Source organism: Chiloscyllium punctatum, chromosome 17, assembly GCF_047496795.1.
Source record: "Chiloscyllium punctatum isolate Juve2018m chromosome 17, sChiPun1.3, whole genome shotgun sequence".
Classification (NCBI taxonomy): Eukaryota; Metazoa; Chordata; class Chondrichthyes; order Orectolobiformes; family Hemiscylliidae; genus Chiloscyllium; species Chiloscyllium punctatum.
In genome coordinates, this window is record NC_092755.1 from 71,379,438 (window position 1) to 71,399,533 (window position 20,096).

The 20,096-nt window shown below is 40.3% G+C and overlaps 1 protein-coding gene across 1 annotated transcript in view; it reads right to left on the reverse strand.

Annotated features, from left to right (window-relative positions):
• slc15a4 (solute carrier family 15 member 4) overlaps positions 1–20,096 on the reverse strand; it is a 71,557-nt gene that overhangs the window by 23,405 nt on the left and 28,056 nt on the right. The window contains exon 5 of the mRNA XM_072587398.1: positions 11,734–11,902. Within this exon, the coding sequence (XP_072443499.1) occupies positions 11,734–11,902 (169 nt within the window). The remainder of the gene's footprint in view (positions 1–11,733; positions 11,903–20,096) is intronic.

Consider the following 20,096-nt stretch of genomic DNA (forward strand, 5'->3'; position numbering starts at 1 on the left):
TAAAGTTCTTAGAATAGTCAGCAAGACTGCCCATTGAGAACATCACAACTTCCCATTTAAAGTCCACCCTACTTCAGCACTATTGAATTTGAAGAAGAGATCAGTAACTGAGTTTCAAATTTGTAATCTAGCAGCATACTGTACAGAAGTGATTTAGACAATTTAGAAGCATTACGCGGTAGACTTAAGAAAAATTCAAAGAGACTGAAATCTTATTTCACTACAACACTGGTCTCCAAACAAAAATATGCACTTCAAAAATGGGCAATTTACTTACTTTTATGGACAACATTGAGTACTGGCATTTTGAAAATTATGCAGAGTATAATTATCAATATAATATTAGTGGCCAAAATATTCAACACTAAGTAATTTTACTAAGCATGTGCTGGTTGTTTGCGGTACAGAATCAATTTTCTAATGACAAGTTACTGATTGAAACTGGTTGTGACAAAAGATGGACAAATGCATACTTCACAGGCTCTTTTCAAAAATATGCAGTTTCTCTAATAAACATATGTGCAATAATGTTACAATATATTTAGGTTACAAACGAACAGGAACATTCCAGTTTTTGTTACTGAATAGAGTCATAGAGACATACAGACCTTTTGGTCCAACCCGTCCATGCCGGCCAGATATCCCAACCCAATCTAGTCCCACCTGCCAGAACCTGGCCCATATCCCTCCAAACCCTTCCTATTCATATACCCATCCAAATGCCTCTTAAATGTTGCAATTGTACCAGCCTCCACCACTTCCTGTGGTAGCTCATTCCATACACGTACCACCTCCTGCGTGAAAAAGTTGCCCTATAGGTCTCTTTTATATCTTTCCCCTCTCACCCTAAACCTATTCCCTCTGGTTCTGGACTCCCCCACCCCAGGGAAAAGACTTTGTCTATTTATCCTATCCATGCCCCTCAATTTTGTAAACCTCTATAAGGTCACCCTTCAGCCTCCGACACTCCAGGGAAAACATCCCCAGCCTGTTCAGCCTCTCCCTATAGCTCAAATCCTCCAACCCTGGCAACATCCTTTGTAAATCTTTTCTGAACCCTTTCAAGTTTCACAACATCTGTCCGATAGGAAGGAGACTAGAATTGCACGCAATATTCCATCAGTGGCCTTACCAATGTCCTGTACAGTCGCAACATGACCTCCCAACTCCTGTACTCAATACTCTAATAAAGGAAAGCATACCAAATGCCTTTTTCACTATCCTCTCTACCTGTGACTCCACTGTCAAGGAGCTATGAACCTTCTCTCAAAGGTCTCTTTGTTCAGCAACACTCCCTAGGACCTTACCATTAAGTGTACAAGTCATGCTAAGATTTGCTTTCCCAAAATGCAGCACCTCACATTTATCTGAATTAAACTTCATCTGCCATTTCTGAAGTCTGGTTCAGATCATTCACCACTGATCTCGCTTCTAAACAGTGCAATACCATATTTGGAGTTGAAAACATACTACATAATGACCCTTAACAGCTAAATAATTATAAAAATTACATTGTATTTAATCTACAATTACAATAATACCAAAAACATTATATTAAAAAATGTTTTTACTGAGACACTTTGCATGTATTTTTACTACGAACGTGCAATTAATATTCCTTCACCAAAGATAATACAGTGAAATGTTCTTGGGAGCACATTCCATTTTATGATCTGCATTTATTACAAAGTGGAAAAGGAACACACAGGAAAAGAACTAAGAAATCGTAACTTCACAGTGCTGAAGGCAACAATCGCCACTTCGTAGGTAGATTTACAATGGCACATCATAGGAAAGGCATATACATGTGTAAAGTTCATCTCAAAAGGCAAAACTAAACCATACTTTAAATGCTGTAACCTACAGCTATTCAGCAAGAGCTGAATGGACACAGTAATTTTAAATACATCTAAAATATTTTGATGAAAAAAGGACATGCTGTACAAAGTGAGTGTGGAAAGCACATTAATGCTTGACCCATTGGGAAATTATATGAAAGCATTTTTCAGAAAACAGATATGTCCAGATCTATTATAAAAGCATGGAGACAGGGTGCCTAAAAATACTTTTCTCAAGCACAACTTTTAACAATAAATGCAGTTCTTACATCCTAACATAACAATCCTAGATAATGATGGCTACTTGTTTTACAAGACATTTGATAGACAAGACTTGTACCTATTAGGTTATAATGTTTGACATTTTATGGTCACGCCATTGTTTTCAACAGATGTTGTTTCAGTTGCATCATTGTTTAGGATAGCAGAGTCACATTAAGATGGATTACATTTTAGTTGCACCACTGCTTAGGGTGGCAATCTTATCAAAAGGCTAATGTCAGTGGCTATGACCTTTGGATCTTCAGCTGACATAACTGCTCTAATAATGAATAGAATCTACCTTCAGCCTTGTGAAAATAAAAAGGTCTCATTGACAGATGCAAAGGTTGCTGGCTACTGTAGGACAATTTCCTGCCACAATTTTTGACAGGCCATGAGAAAAGAAAACATTTTTATTTAAAGGTCAACCTCTACCTCAATGTCTTTTCTCCCTCTACACTTTTTTTGTCTTTTAATACTACATAATCTACAGTCATTAAAATGTGGCAAAAATTGAACCATTTTGATTTATTGCCCCATGACAGGAATACTCCTTTTCCATGAGTACATTCTGAGAGACACGTTGCGGAAGCAAAACAAACCTCTAATGAAGCTAATAAAAATCAAACATCTTGTGGAAGGAGGATCAGTCTCTCCACAAAATCAAAGAAACATTACTATTAAGTGGATTTTCAAAGAAGAAATGTGAATTAAATTCTGATTTTCTCTTCCATAAATCTTCTCACTTGTACTGCTTTGTTAGTTTGCTTGCTGCACCTCCACTACTCTGGAGTCATGAACTAGAATGGCTTCTGATTTCCTGGAAATTATACTCTGTGGATCCATTTCATTCCTGGATCATGTTCTTCTCTTCCAATTATATCCTGGTGCACCCTGCTCTCCTCAACTATTTCAATCTCAAGCTCCTCTGGCTGATCTTCACTTCTCTTCACCATTCTCCTCATCTTGCTCTTGAAATGGCTTCTGTCTGCTACAGGTTGCAACACTGGTTACTGTATTCACCAAGCTGTACTTGTTACAGCATCAGGATTCAATTTGAATAACTCTACGTTATTCAAAGATGACTAAAATGGCTACATGAAGTGGGCAGAGATTGTAAGAGCAATACCTTGCTTAGCAAAAAAAAAAAGAGATTAATGAAATACAATCTGTTGAAAATAAACAGGAAGATACGGTTTAAATGAAGGTCTAGAAGAAAAATGAATGAGCATACTATTGTATTTACCAGATGGCGTTTAAAGTGTGGTGTAGTTTATTCTTAGGAGATGAACTTTACAAAAATATGCACCTTTTCTATTCACTTCACGGAGACATCAAGTCTACATTGAGACGATCTTGAGAAAGACTACCAATTTGAAGAACTCTGTTTCACAGCAATGGCCCGGAAACTGCTCATGCTCATTGGGCATACAAACATTGTTCAAAAACCGTGAAAAGTACAAAATTGTTGATCCAGCAAGAACTAACACTGGCATCAAAATATTGTACCAAATAGACCAATATCAAGAGACCAAGAGACATCTCTATAAATACATTGGAGGTGGTTTACTATGCTGATATCTGCAATGAGTGGGTTGTCTTATGGAGATAGTTTGGACAGGCTGGACTTTCTTCCACTAGAATTTAAAGGCGGGAGAGGGGAAAAAAAAAAACAGGTGACTAGATTGAAGTGTAAAAAAATCCTGTATGGTCTTGACAAGGTGAACATGGAACGATGTTTCCACTGGAGGGTCAGAACCAAAGCAGGATGTACGATTTCAAGTTTAGGAGTCATTTCTTTCTGCAGCAAGGCAGATGAGATTTTTTTCACTGAGGGGGTGTCTCTTTTAAACGCTTTGCTTCAGAAGGCAGCAGAGGAAAATCATTGAATAGTTTCAGGGCAGTGGTGGATAGATTCTTGTGTGCAAAGTTTGTAGCTCAGGTTGAGGTTTAGGGTGTAGGTTTGCTCGCTGAGCTGTAGGTTTGATATCCAGACGTTTCATTACCTGGCTAGGTAACATCAGTGGCGACCTCCAAGTGAAGCGAAGCTGTTGTCTCCTGCTTTCTATTTATATCTTTCTCCTGGATGCGGTTCCTGGGGTTTGTGGTGATGTCATTTCCTGTTTGTTTTCTGAGGGGTTGATAGATGGCATCTAGATCTGTGTGTTTGTTTATGGCGTTGTGGTTGGAGTGCCAGGCCTCTAGGAATTCTCTGGCATGTCTTTGCTTAGTCTGTCCCAGGATAGATGTGTTGTCCCAGTCGAAATGGTGGTTTTTTTTCATCCGTGTGTAGGGCTATGAGGGAGAGAGGGTCGTGTCTTTTTGTGGCTAGCTGGTGTTCGTGTATCCTGGTGGCTAACTTTCTTCCTGTTTGTCCCACGTAGTGTTTGTGGCAGTCCTTGCATGGTATTTTGTAGATGACGTTGGTTTTGTCCATGGGTTGTACTGGGTCTTTTAAGTTTGTTAGTTTTTGTTTGAGAGTGTTGGTGAGTTTGTGCGCTACTAGGATTCCGAGGGGTCTTAGTAATCTGGCTGTCATTTCTGAAACTTCTTTGATGCATGGTAAGGTGGTTAGGGTTTCTGGCTGTGTTTGGTCTGCTTGTCGTGGTTTGTTCTTGAGGAACCTGCGGACTGTATTTTTTGAGTATCCGTTCTTCTTGAATACGTTGTATAGGTGGTTCTCCTCTGTTTTCCGAAGCTGTGCTACAGCACAGCAAACCTACACCCTAAAAGATTCTTGTGTGGCAGGGGAATTAGGGTTAATAATCAGTGGCAGATAGAAATGCGGAATTTAAAATCAAAAACAGATCTGCCATGATCTTGTTGACAAAATAGTCTACTTTGAATTCATTTGTATCTACTATTTAGATATAAATTGAAACAGATTCATTCCGCATATCATTTCCCCTCATAACAACGTGAATTTGTCCAGATAGCGTGAATGGGTATCATACAGTGCAAGCTATAATCTGTTCTTGTTTACTGCATTGCAAACAAAAAAAAAAAACAAACAGGTCTTTTTCCTCGTCTTAATTTATAATAATGCAATTCCTAGTCAATACTGTACCAGAAAGTGCAGTTACTATTATAATATGGGATGGGTCAGTCAATTGGTACAAAATATCAATCAGATCAATTATTCCTAGTGATACTTTTGTGAAAAATAAAGGCTAGTTCATTGCCTTTCATGGCAAGGAATTGCGCAAAGGATGTCTTTCCAGGTTCTCTGTAACTAACAGATTTAAACACACAGTGTACTTACTTTTGTTTAACCAAAAGAATTGTCGTGATGAATAAAGCCGCAACCAACCAGATTGCTAATTCCCTGATCACAAAACGACAACAGGACATATTCTTCCATCTCCTATCCAGAAACACCCATTCAAAGAAAAATCCTAAGAGTAACAGCAGACCAGTATTCAAAAATAAACCTAACCTGCAACAAGTGCCAAGAATTCATATAAAATTAGTGTTCACTATCAGAATGACAGAACATTAGAAAGCAGCAAATTAGAACTGTGGAGATTTACTTTCAGAAATTTGAACATTAACAATATTTCTGATTTAAGTTCAATTATTTGCTTTCCCCTCAGATAAATAACCGACAGTTGCTACTACATTTCACCAGTCATTTAAACAAACATATAAACTTAATTCCACAATAGTCATTGCAATCTGCATCTAACAAAACATTTCTCTGCATTATCACATACATAGTTTCTTTTTTTCAGCAAAAAAGCCACAGTCAAAGTTTGTACTGGTCAGGGTAGAAGCAAACATACCAAAATTTCAAAAGTAAGCAAAACCATATGCAGATTGGTCAAGGCTTTACTATGGAAAAAACAGATGACAGTCTACAACATTATAATCTGTTGGTCATTAGAATATATATCACAACATTCTTTTTGCTGCTTGCTACGGGCAGAGTACTAACTGTACTCAACCATTCCATGCTTGCAAAACTCAGGACATAATACTTAATGTCAGGTGTTATGCCATGATAGGATTTTTCAACAAATGGTGCCCAAATTGGGTTATGAATTACACCAACACCCACTAAAGATTATTATGAGGGTGCACAATGTGGCTCATTTTTGCTACAAAAGCTTAGTCTATTCAAACTTCGGAACCTGTCCTCTAAAGGATAGAGCAACATATCAAGGCATAGTGCCTTTTATTTTGAACTAAATAAAAAGGGTGGGAAACAAAATTCGCTGATGCATGCTTCACAATAACAAGAGAGATTTCGGAGAAGCTTTGTAGCTCAGATTGTGAATCAGGTTGCAAGTTTGCTCGCTGAGCTGGTGGGTTTGTTCTCAGATATTTTGCCATCATGCTCGGTAACATATCAGTGAGCCTCCGGTGAAACATGTTCTGTTCCACTTGCTATTTAGGTATCTTGGTTTGTTGCAGTAGGTGATATCATTTCCAGTTCTGTTTGAGAGGTTGCTAAATGGGGTCCAAATCGTTGAGTTTGTTAATGCAGTTCCAGATTGAATGCCAGGCCTCTGAGAATGCCTGTGAATGCCTTTGTTTGTCTCTGGATTGATGTATTGTCCTAGTCGAACTGGTGTCCCTCTTCATCTGTGTGTATGGATACCAGTGATGATTGGTCATGTCTTTTAGTGGCTAGTTAGTGCTCATGTATCCTGGTGGCTAGTTTCCTGCCTGCCTGTCCAATGTAGTGTTTGTTGCAGTCCTTGCAGGGCATTTTGTATATGACATTTGTTCTGCTGGCTGTGGGTACGGGGTCCTTTAGATTCATCAGGAGCTGTTTCAGTGTGGTGGTAGGTTTGTGCCACCATGATGCCTCAGTGCTAGAATAGTCCGGTCGTCATCTCTGAAATGTCTTTGATGTATGGTAGGATGGGTAGAGTCTCTGGGTGTGCTGTGTCTTCCTGTTTAGGTCTGTTGTGCAGGAATTGGCAGACTGCGCTTATTGGGTAAGGTTGTTCCTTGACTTCTCGCAGTTCCTGGGTGCTGCAGCGTATGGTAACCTGTTTGTGGGTGCTCGGGCGTTGCTCCTGTAGTTGAGTATCTGGTCAGTGTGTGTGGCCTTCCCGTAAACGCTGGTCTGCAGCTCTCCATCCGCTTTTCATTTTACTGTGACATCTAGGAAGGGAAGTTGGTTATTGCTCTCTTACTCTTTAGTGAATTTTATACCAGTAAGGATGCTGGTTATGTGCTTGTGGCTTTCTTCTAATTTATTGTGTTTTGTGATGATAAAAAGGTGTCATCCACAGTGGAACCAAAGCTTGGGCTGGATCATGGGAAGGGCTGTTCGTTCTAACCTCTGCATAACTGCTTCTACTAATTTGTATTAATTTGTTTGTAGATCTTGACGTTGAAGTTGAAGTGGGTTGCAAGACACAGGTCTAGAAGTTTGAGGATGCTATCCTTGGGTCACCTAGCAGTGAGGCCAGTGTTTCTTTGGGTAGGGTGATGTTTATTGATGTGAATAGGGCAGTCACGTTGAAGGAAACCATGACCTCATCGTCGTCTACCTTGGTATCTTTGATGATGTTAAGGAAATCCTGGGTCGAGTTGATGGAGTTCCTTTGCTAGTCTGTATGTCGGTGTGCTGGGAAGAGAGACTATGGGTCTCTTTACGTACCTTTGGTAATTCGTAGAAATGGAATGAGTTGGATCCTTCAGGTTTCATTCTTTGGAAGTCTGTCTTGTTAATCCATACACACAGATGAAGAGGGACACCAGTTTGACTGGGACAGGCCAAACAAAGGCATGCATGCAAATTCCTAGAGGCCTGGCATTCCAACCAGAAATCCATTAACAAACAGAGATTTGGACCCCATTTACCAACCTCTCAGAAATAGAACGAGAAACTGTATCACCTATCACAACAAACCAAGACACCTAAATAGCAAGTGGGATGGAAAAATGAATGCTTCACCGGAGGCTCACTGATGTTACCTAGCAGAGTGACAAAAGCTCTGAAAAAAACCCATCAACTCAGCGAGCTAACTTACAACCTCACAATGCTTCAACCAGAACTTAATTGCCAAGCAATTAACCAATTACCACCCATTCTTAATGTAGTATAAATTGTTGCTTCCTTTGAAATTTAGAATTCTTGCATTTATCCTAATGAGTGCAAGATGGAAAAGCTTTCACACATGTCTCTTTTGTCAGCAATGCTCAAGGTCCATTTTATGGGGGAAACTAATTGAGCCATTCTGGAATTCATCTAACACTGCAAAATAGTACAAGAGAACATTAATATGTTGGAGAAAAAGCCGAAAGTTAGCTGAACACAGGTAAATGCAAGATAGTACAGTTTGGTCAGAAGAATACATGGAAGGTGCAGGTGTAGGTGGGTTTCAGGAAGAAAAAGGGATTTGGAAGTACAATTAATAATATATAGCAAGGATATACTCAAAACTCTTACTGTTGCTGGCTTGATTTTAAAATATATTGTCACATTTTCTCTTCAGTTGTGATAGGAATATACAAAATGCATTTTAATTACAACTTCAGAGTGAGGAAGTTGTCTTTCTGGCATTATTCAATATTAAAGATAAACAATCGATGCGTGAAAAATCTAGAGAGGTATACCACTAAACACTTAAAATATAATTTCTATTTGCTGGATGTCTTTAAATGGGTAAAAAGGTGGATAAATTCCCAGGACCTGATCAGGTGTACCCTGGAACGCTGTGGGAAGCTAAAGAAGTGATTGCTGGGCCTGTTGCTGAGATATTTGTATCATTGATAGTCACAGGTGAGGTGCCGGAAGGCTGGAGGTTGGATAAATTGGCGCCAATGTTTAAGAAGGATGGTAAGGACAAGCCAGGGAACTATAGACCAGGGAGCCTGACATCGGTGGTGGGCACGTTGTTGGAGGGAATCCTGACAGACAGGGTGTACATGTATTTGGAAACGCAAGGCAGCACCGCCTTCCTAACCTGCAATCTTCTTCCTGACCTCTCCGCCCCCACCCCCACTCCGGCCTATCACCCTCACCTTGACCTCCTTCCACCTATCACATTTGCAATGCCCCTCCCCCAAGTCCCTCCTCCCTACCTTTTATCTTAGACTGCTGGACACACTTTCCTCATTCCTGAAGGAGAGCTCATGCCCAAAACGTCGATTCTCCTGCTCCTTGGATGCTGCCTGACCTGCTGCGCTTTTCCAGCGACACATTTTCAGCTCTGATTAGGGATAGTCAACATGGCTTTGTGCATGGGAAATCGTGTCTCACAAACGTGATTGAGTTTTTTGAGGAAGTAACAAAGAGGATTGAGAGCAGAGCGGTAGATGTGATCTATATGGACTTCAGTAAGGCGTTCGTTAAGGTTCCCCATGGGAGACGGATTAGCAAGGTTAGATCTCATGGAATACAGGGAGAGCTAGCCATTTGGATACTGAACTGGCTCAAAAGGTAGAAGACAGAGGGTGGTGGTGGAGGGTTGTTTTTCAGACTGGAGGCCTGTGACCAGTAGAATGCCACAAGGATCGGTGCTGGGTCCTCTACTTTTTGTCATTTACATAAATGATTTGACTGAGAGCATAAGAGATACAGTTAGTAAGTTTGCAGATGACACCAAAATTGGAGGTGTAGTGGACAGGGAAGAGGGTTACCTCAGAATACAACAGGATCTTGAACAGATGAGCCAATGGGCCGAGACGTGGCAGATGGAGTTTAATTCAGATAGATGAGAGGTGCTGCATTTTGGAAAAGCAAATCTTAGCAGGACTTATACACTTAATGGTAAGATCCTAGGGAGCGTTGCTGAACAAAGACCTTGGAGTGCAGGTTCATAGCTCCTTGAAACCAGAGTCGCAGGTAGATAGGGTAGTGAAGAAGGCATTGGTATGCTTCCCTTTATTGGTCAGAGTATTGAGTACAGGAGTTGGGAGGTCATGTTGCAGCTGTACAGGACATTGGAAGGCCACTGTTGGAATATTGCGTGCAATTCTGGTCTCCTTCCTATCAGAAAGATGTTGTGAAACTTGAAAGGGTTCAGAAAAGATTTACGAAAGGATGTTGCCAGGGTTGGAGGATTTGAACTATAGGGAGAGGCTGAACAGGCTGGGGCTGTTTGCCCTGGAGCAGAGGCTGAGGGGTTACCTTATAGAGGTTTACAAAATTATGAGGGGCATGGATAGGGTAAGTAGACAAAAAGTCTTTTCCCTGGGGTTGGACAGTCCAGAACTGGAGGACAGAGGTTTAGGGCAAGAGGGGATAGATGCTGATAATGTGTTGCTGGAAAAGCGCAGGTCAGGCACCATCCAAGGAGTAGGAGAATCGACGTTTCGGGCATGTGCCCTTCTCCTGAATGCTGTCCGACCTGCTGCGCTTTTCCAGCAACACATTTTCAGCTCTGATCTCCAGCATCTGCAGTCCTCACTTTCTCCTCCGAGAGGGGATAGATGTAAAGGAGACCTGCGGGGCAACTTTTTCACACAGAGGGTGGTACGTGTATGGAATGAGCTGCCAGAGAAAGTGGAGGAGGCTGGTACAATTGCCACATTTAAAAGGCATTTGGATGGGTATATGAATAGGAAGGGTTTGGAGGGATCTGAGCCGGGTACTGGGTTCGGATATCTGGTCGGCATAGACGGGTTGGACCAAAGGGTCTGCTTCCATGCTGTACATTGCTATGACTCTGTTTAGTCACACTATTGTTATAAAAGCTATGTCTGGCAAATCCACTGAGGGGCACAGCTTTGTTCTACTCTTTCGTAATCTTCGGTCTACACTAAAACGACAACAGAAGTAATTATATTTGTTCACAATTATAGACAATTTCATTTCGATCATATGGCCCACTTCCTCATTCCACGAGGTTTTCTGTCAGGACCTGTTGTGCACAGCTCATATAATGCACTCAAAATAGGGAAGCATACTATCCTGAATGCCTTCACTGCAACATCCCGCACTTTAGAATAGTTCCTTGATATGCAAGTGGTGAATAAGTACAGTTATTATCTGCATCAGGAGCAAGAAGCTACTGGTGGTCATAGCATATAATGAGAGGTGTAAAATGCAAAATAAATCTTGGCATCGATTCAAACACCAGGTGATCTCAGCACTAAAATTCTTCCTGGAAGTTTGCAGTTCCTCTTCCAGACAGAGGAAAGCACGGCCTATGCAAATGAGCAACAAAAAAATAATAGAGGTTCCTAGATCCACTTGCATTTGACCATAAACTAGTAAGGGTTATTAAACTAAATTATATTCTTAATTACAAGCTCTTAGCCTTTTTCCAATCCCAACATCTTCAGACTGAAAATCTAAGTTTAGGTTTTCTAACTCACTACATTGCATTTCAGCAAATCTCTAAACTGGGGATATTGTCCTGCACTATAGTCTTCGGCAAATCACCTTGATTTCTCAACCAAAATTGTACATTGCACTATTAGGTTTTTATAATTAGGCATATCCTTTGGTTTGAAATAAGTGGTTTTCCTTTCAACATATTTCACGAGCCACAATTGCAAAATGCTTAAAATTTGTATGAAGTAAAAAAAAAATCACAAAACATTTAGGATATGGTATTTATCTCCAATTTATAAATGCACTGGCAGCAAGTCATTTTTTATAGTCTTAAAGTGTCTATTTTACAACAGAAAATCAAGTAGTGTTTGATAAAAATATTTTGAAAATTCTTACCAGCAGCCACTGCAGAGCACATGACAAAAAACATGCCAACAGCAATTCTCTTCAAAGACGAAGGAAGCAGGCCTTTCTTCTTTAAGATAGGATCTACAACTTTGTCTTTCACTGGGATAAGCACCAGAATAAGTACTGCATCAAACATGGTGAACCATGCTGCTGGAAGCTGTAGAAAAACATTGTTGCAATATTAAGTTTTAAAAGTAATATCAAAATTAAGTGAAGATATAACAGCAAAACAAATGATTATAATTCTGCTTCAAACTGTGGTATTCAAGATAAATCAGATTTGTAACTTTATCGTTAATAATACATTTTACAAGTCTTACAACTTAACTCTTTTAAACAGTTATGATCTTTGGCTGAATCCTTCTACTTTCTCTGAAATGCAGTGCAACAAAATAAAAAACGATCTTTTAAAATATCAAGAGAAGACCTTCATGAGCTGGCGGGGGGGGGGGGGGGGGGGGGAGAAAAAAGTCTTTTTTTTTTACACAGGTTAAGCTGAAATAACGTCAAGAAATAGGAATCAAAGAACCAACAGATCAATTGCAATGCACAAACAAATTTCAGCCTATAACTTAAATCAGAATTATTAAAACACAATATCAAGACAAGCTAATGCTCTATGTTCATTTGCGTTGTCTGCTATTTACCATCAAGTAACATCTTGCAGAACATGCCACCAGCTATAAATATTGATTGACAAAAATTAAGTGACAAAACATTTACATCAACAGCAGTTGGTGCATTTATTTCACAATCTGCATAAAAATATTGACACTGTTATTGAACATTTTTAGACTATTCAGTAGTTGTTAATTATGCCAAGCATTCAAGGCTATACAATTCCTTACTTCGAAACACACTCTAATAATAGTGCTGTTTTAAGTTTCAGATTCTGAAAAACTGCTCTTTTTAATTCTCAAAACCATGAGGGGCATGGATAAGATAAATAGACAAGGTCTTTTCCAGAGTTGGGGAGTCTGGAACTAGAGGGCATAGGTTATTTCGGGTAGTGCGTGTATTGAATGAGGAAGTGGTGGAGGCTGGTACACCACTTAAAAGGCATCTGCAGGTGTATATGAATAGGGTTTAGGGTTTAGGGTTTAAGAGGGAAATGGGCCAAGTGCTGGCAAATAGGACTAAATTAGGTTAGGATATCTGGTCGGCATGGACAAGTTGAACCAGAGGATCGGTTTCCATGTTGTACATCTCTAGGACTCTAAAAGAGTTGAAGAAATTGAATGAGTGATTTCAATATTACATAAGCTATAAAAACTTCAGGGAATATGTTTAACATCCATAATCACACTGTTCCTGCACAGAACTCAGAATAATTGAGCTGGGAGCCATTATCAGTGCTAGAGGGGAATCTTTCTTTTCCTGTGAAAAGCTGGTCAATTTATGGTACTTGGCATGATTAGTGATAGTCGTTACACTAAATCACAAGTTGACTTATCTCCTTATTTAACTGCATAACTTGGCAAAAATCATGAGGCCACAATGAATTGCTTATAAAGACCTTTATGGTAACGTAGTTAGTCTGCCAGTAATAATTAATATGGTTAGGCAGGGTTAAACTCAATTCATTCCAAATTATACAAAATTAAATGAACTTTATATAAAAAAAAAAGCAACTATTGAAGCAGCTGTCAACTATTAAAATATCCTAATATATATTTTTGAGAAAAATGCAATTTGCTTCTTTATTACAATAGAATCCCTGACAAAATTTCCCAAACCCCTGAAAATTTGGACGTGCTTCAGCAGATTTAATTCTAGGTTTGTCTAGTTACAAATAAAAGGCAATGCAACACTGGGGGCCTTTTACCACATCAAACACTTACCACATCATGCATATGAATTAAGGCCATCCAAGATGATGAGACGTCGCAACAGAAATAGGCCTTTCAGCCCGCTGAACCTGCTCTGCCATTCAATGACATCATGACTGATCTGATGATCCTCAACTTCACTTTGCTGAATTTTCTGATAACTCTGGATTCCCGTACTGATTAAAAATCTCTCTCAACTTTGAATATACTTAATGACAGCCTCAACACATCTGTGTAATAAAGAATTCCACAGGTTCACAACCGTCTGAGAAAAGAATTCCACCTCACGTGCCTGATACGTGCAATCCCTAGTTCTGAGATTATGCCCTGGTTCCAGATTGTGCTACAAGGGAAAACTATCTTTCCGCACCTACCCTATCACACTGCCTATCAATTTTGGTGTTTCAACAAGGTCGCTTTTCAGTCTTCATAATCCAATGGTTACAGACTCAACCTCTGCTCGTAAGACAATTGTGTCAGCTGACAGAACACCCTCTGGGCTGCCTGCAATGCCAATATATTTTTCCTTAGATAAAAGGGTCCAATATTCCTATTGTGATATGACTACTGCCTTGTATAATTTTAGCAGAATTACTCTACTTTTATGGTCCGTTACTTTTGAAACAAAAGACCAATGTTGCATTTGGTTTCCACCTAAAAGAAAAATTTGGACACTAACTTTTTCAGATTCGTGGGAGACTCCTCTAAATCCCTCTGTGCTGAAGCCTTCTGCAGTCTCCCTATTTAAATAATATACAGCTCCTCTGTTCTTCCAACCAAAGATGCATAACCTCATATTTCTCCACATTATATTCCATCTAAGTTTTTGCCCACTCTCTTAACCTGGCTATACCCTTCAGCAGACCAGGTCATCCTTATCATTTGCCATTCCACGTATTTTTGTGTTGTGCACAAACATGGCAGCAGTACATCACTTTCCTCATCCAAGTCATTATTACATATTTTAATAATTACATGTCAAAGACATAATAATGGAAGTTCCTTGCAGGCTCACTTGGCCAAAAGTAAGCAAAAATATTCAAATGTAGGAAGTACAGGTTAATTGAACTTGCAAGTTACTTTCTGGTTTTGTCCAACAAGTGCCAGGGTCTTCATCATGTAGATCATCATTGAGAGTCTCTAACAGCTGACCCCGCCATCTACATGCATGCCCCAACTGCTGATCTCACTAGCATCTCGAGTCACTGATTTGTGCTTCTGGAAACTATGTGGTTAAGTAAAATGGATGCTCTTATATGCTTTGCCAGCTTATGGTTTCATATAATTAAAGACTGAGGATGGGAAAACAATTGTGGCATTAAGCACCACTCAGTTTGAGGTATTTTAGGTGTTGGAGCTGATTTCCTCAAATTCCAGGAGAAGCAAATACTGTTGTTTTATAAGCCGTTACATTGATGTGGAATTTTGTGGGGAAAAAAACAAATATCAAAACAACAGCACTTTGAAAAGGAGGAAGTAAGTCAAAGGCAGGGGCCACACGGTCAGTGAATCAAACGAGAAAGAAACTTACACTGCTGTCTGACACAGGAGTGAATCTGCACAGCTACTGTCTTTGCTGTTTGAGTTCGAGTTCAAATATCTCTGGACAACAGAGTGGGTCTAAGAAAAATTAACAAACAGCAAAATTCACAGCTGACCCTGAATGAACCTGCGTGGGAGAGCTCATAGCACAGAAGCAGCTAAATATATAGCTTTCAGTGTAACCTTGCAAATCATTACCTTTGTAAATCTACAATAGTGAGTAGAGTGGGTTCTTTTTTTGATTGTATGGTTTATTGAGATCGGTCTCGATTAAATTTAAAAATTTTAGACATAGGTACTAATTTAGCCTGGAGCAGTTGTTTTTAGAGCAATAGTTTCTGGGTCTGTACACTGCTAAGGTGGCCTTTAGTAGCATGATGCACTCTTTCTGTCAGATGGGAGATTAAAGGAGAGTTTCTACATTACTAATTATTACCTCTGCAGTAAACGTGTTTGTTTGTGAATCCTATCAGATCGCATGGATGGGTTGGAGTAGCAATGAGAGGCAGTGAGGAATTTACAGGAGCTTGGAGGTGTGATGAATGGCAGTTATAGGAAGGCAGAAAAACTGCAGATATAGTCAGGCAGATGGGTTACCTCCGAGAACAGTATGAGTGTAAGGCAGGTACTGTAGAAGTTTCCTGTGGCTATACCCATCTCAAACAAGTATGCTATTTTGGAAAATGTAGGGGATGATGGATTCTCAAGGGAACGTAGCGTGAACAGCTGGTACTGAGACTGGCTCTAATGTAATGAAGAGTACATTAAGTTTCAAGCGATTAAGTGTGATAGGGGACTCTCTGGTCAGAGGCACAGAAAGACATTTCTGTGGCCAACAATGAGAAACCAGACTGGTGTGTTGCCTCCTTGGTGCCAGGATCAAGGGTATCTCAGAGGGAGTGCAGAATACTTTCAAAGCAGAGAGGGACCAGCAGGTGGTCATTGTGCATATTGGAACTACTGACATAGGAAGGGAAAAGGCAGAGATTCTGAAGGGAGAATATAGGAAGTTAGACAGGAATTTAAAAAGGAGGTCCTCAAGGGTAGTAATATCTGGATTACTCAGTGCTACGAGCTAGTGAGGGTAGGAATAGGACGATAGAGCAGATGAATACGTGGCTGAGGAGCTGGTGCAGTGGAGAATGGTCCACTGCAAGAAATGGAGAGAAGAACTTAAAATGAGCATTTTGCATCAGTGTTTACTGTGGAGAAGGACACAAGATACAGAATGTGGTGAAATAGATGGTAGCATCTTGAAAATGTTCATATTAGAGATGGTGGTGCTGGATGTCTTGAAATGCCTAAAGGTGGATAAATCCCCAGGACCTGATCAGGTGTATCCTCAAACTCTGTGAGAAGCCAGGGAAGTAATTGCTGAGCCCCTTGCAGAGATATTTCAAATCATTGATAGTCACAGGTGAGGTACTGGAAGACTGGAGGTTGGCTAACATGGTGCCACTATTTAAGAAAGGCAAGGTGAGCAAACACCTGCAAACAACAGACCTCAGTGGTGGGCAATTTGTTGGAGGGAATCCTGAGGGACAGGACTTATATGCATTTGGAAAGGCAAGAACTGATCAGGAATAGTCAGCATGGCTTTCTGCATGGAAAATAATGAGTTTTTGAAGTAACAAAGGATTGATAAGGGCAGGGCAGTGGACATGATCTACAAGGACTACAGCAAGGCATTTGAGAAGGTTCATGGTAGACTGGTAAGCAGGGTCAGACCACATGGAATATAGGGATACCTAGCCATTTGGATACAGAACTGGCTCAGGAGGTTGAAGACAGAGGGTGGTGGGTAGAGGGCTGCTTTTCAGACCAGATGCCTGTGACCAGTGGTGTGCCACAAGGATCGGTGCTGGGTCCACCAATTTTCATCATATATAAATGATTTGGATGTGGACATAGGAGGCACTTAGTTTGCAGATGACACCAAAATTGGAGGTGTAGTCGACAGCGTAGAAAGGTTACCTCTGATTACAGCAGGATCTTGATCAGATGAGCCAATGGGCTGAGAAGTGGCAGGTGGAGTTTAATACAGATAAATGAGAGGAGCTGCATTTTGGGAAAGCAAGTCTTAGCAGGACTAATGGTAAGGTCCTAGGGAGTTCTGCTGAACAAAGGAGACCTTGGTGTGGGTTCATAGCTCCTTGAAAGTAGAGTCGCGCGTAGATAGAATAGTGAAGTATGCTTTCCTTTATTGATCAGTGCATGGAGTATAGAAGATGGGAGGTCATGTTGCCACTATACAGGACATTATTCCAAAAAAAGTGTCCAAATCATTATGTGCAACTCTGATCTCTCTCCTATTGGAGGGATGTTGTGAAACTTCATATTACACAGTTCAGAAAAGATTTCAAAGGCTGTTGCCTGGATTCGAGGGTTTCAGCTACATGGAGAGACTGAATAGGCTGGGGCTGTTTTCCCTGCAGCGAGGGGGGACCTTATAGAGGTTTATAAAATCATAACGGGCATGGATAGCATAAATAGATAGGGTCTTTTTCCTGGGGTGGGGGAGTCCAGACCTAGAGGGCATAGGTTTAAAATGAGGAGGGAAAAGATAAACGAGAACCAAGGGGCACTGTTTTCAAGCAGAGGGTGGTGCATGTATGGAATGAGCTACCAGAAGAAGTGGAGTAGGCTGGTACAATTAGAACATTTAAAGAGCACCTGGATGGGTATAAGAATAGGAAGGGTATAGAGGGATATGGGCCAAGTGCTGACAAGTGGGACTAAATCAAATTTTGGATATCTGGTCGGCATGGACAAATTGCACTGAAGGGTCTTTTTCCATGTTGTACATCTATGACTCTGTATCAATATGGACCAGATGGACTATCATTGCAAGGCAAAGTAGGTTTTGTGGGTGGCAATGCAAATAAATGAAAACCAATTATACTAGGTGTGATGAGTAACGCCAGTATATTGTAATACTAGCATTATAGGAAGCTATTCAGTCCACCATGTTAGTGCAGTCTCTCAGCAAGAACAGGTAAAAACAATGACTGCAGAATGCTGGAAACCAGATTCTGGATTAGTGGTGCTGGAAGAGCACAGCAGTTCAGGCAGCATCCGAGGAGCAGTACTGCTCTTCCAGCACCACTAATCCAGAATCTCAGCAAGAACAGTTCAGCTCGTCCCATTCATATCTGTCGACCTTCAGGTTTTTTGCTTCAGCCATCTCTCTAATATTACTGAGCAGAGTGAAGAAAAATTACAGTGAATGCTGCCGTGCCCAAATTCAATCAACACAAGCAAATAGTGATCACAGATATGATCACCCTGTCTACACTTGAAAGTAGCCGGCAACATTCTAGATGTTCCAGAGGCGCAGACCTGGAAGCCTACCTGCTCCAGACCAACAGCACAGAGACATGAAAAACTACAAGATGAAACAATAATATGAACAATGAATCTGCACACTCTAGAAAGCAACCAAAAACTACAACTTTCACACAGAATGGGAACATTAATTTCTGCTCACAATTGAAGAATGTTTGTCTTAAGTGTCAAAGCATGTCAAGAAGTTAAAAAGAGGCAAAACACTGCACAAGGGTACACAGTGAATTCAAGGATAGTTTTCCCTTGAACAGCATGCTTCGAACAAAGAAAACCGACAACCTGAAAGCCACTTTGAAAGCTCAAGTTTTTTTTTAAACTAACTAGTAGCAAAAGGTCAAGCCTGCAATGAAGCATAACTTCACATTTACCATCTTCTGGCAAATTGTAACATGACTCACACATGGCGAAGTCATGAGAGAAGTAATGACTGGGGCCCTCATTCTTTATCAAAGTCTTTAAAGGACCACAAAGAAATAACAGCAATCCAAAGCAGGTCACTTAGTGCTTTCTCAGTGGAATCTTCTCAGAAGAATACTTTTAACAATGACAGCAGAATCTGAAGGACAGAGATTCACTGAACTACAGTGAAAAGCAATCAATGTGGGGGAGACAGCCCAACTGGTTGTTTTTACACGCATGATTTTTTAGGACATAAAACCAAATACGATCCAGTCATCCGCCTGCCCCTTGGAGACAGGAGGAGTCAGGATATCTACAATGACTTTAAAAACGTTACGTGCTTGAGAAATATATTATAATTGAGAAACTGATTTTTCATCACAACTGCACAGGCACCAAATATGCTTGGCACAATTATGTTGCATTTTGCAGAAATTATCCCGATTTCCTCTCTTTTGCCAGTTAAATTTGTGCTGTACTCAAAATTTGATGTTACAGGTTCAGTATTACTAATTAACCAATTCAGACTTTAACTTGCTTTCACATCCTGTGTAAAACTTTAACCATTTACCTAGGAGCACGCCAAATGTTCTGGAGTTTCAGAATTTTCTCAACTTGCCCGACTTTGTTAACGGTTCCTAGTATCACTGAAATATGTTAACGTATAATGGGTTTACAAATCTTTGTTTCCATAACCTTAATTAGAAAGGCAACCAGATTTCAGCTTTAGCTTTTGGTTGACTGAGAACAATAAGTTCAGTAATTGATGCTGACAATAATAGTCAACAGATTAAACTATAGTGTATAACTATCTACAACTTAAGTAAATAAAAATTCAGACTGGAGGCCTGTGATCAGTGGAGTGCCACAAGAATCGGTGCTGGGTCCACTACTTTGCATCATTTATATAAATGATTTGGATGTGAACTTAAGAGGTATAGTTAGTAAGTTTGCTGATGACACCAAAATTGGAGGTGTAGTTGACAGCGAAGGAGGTTACCTCGGATTACAACAGGATTTTGATCACATGGGCCAACGGCCTAAGTAGTGGCAGGTGGAGCTTAATTCAGATAAAGGCGAGATGCTACATTTTGGGAAAGCAAATATTAGCAGGACTTATACGCTTAATGGTAAGGTCCCGAGGGAGTGTTGCTGAACAAAGACCTTGGAGTGCAGGTCCATAGCTCCTCAACAGTGGAGTCGCAGGTAGATAGGGTAGTGAAGGAGGCATTTGGT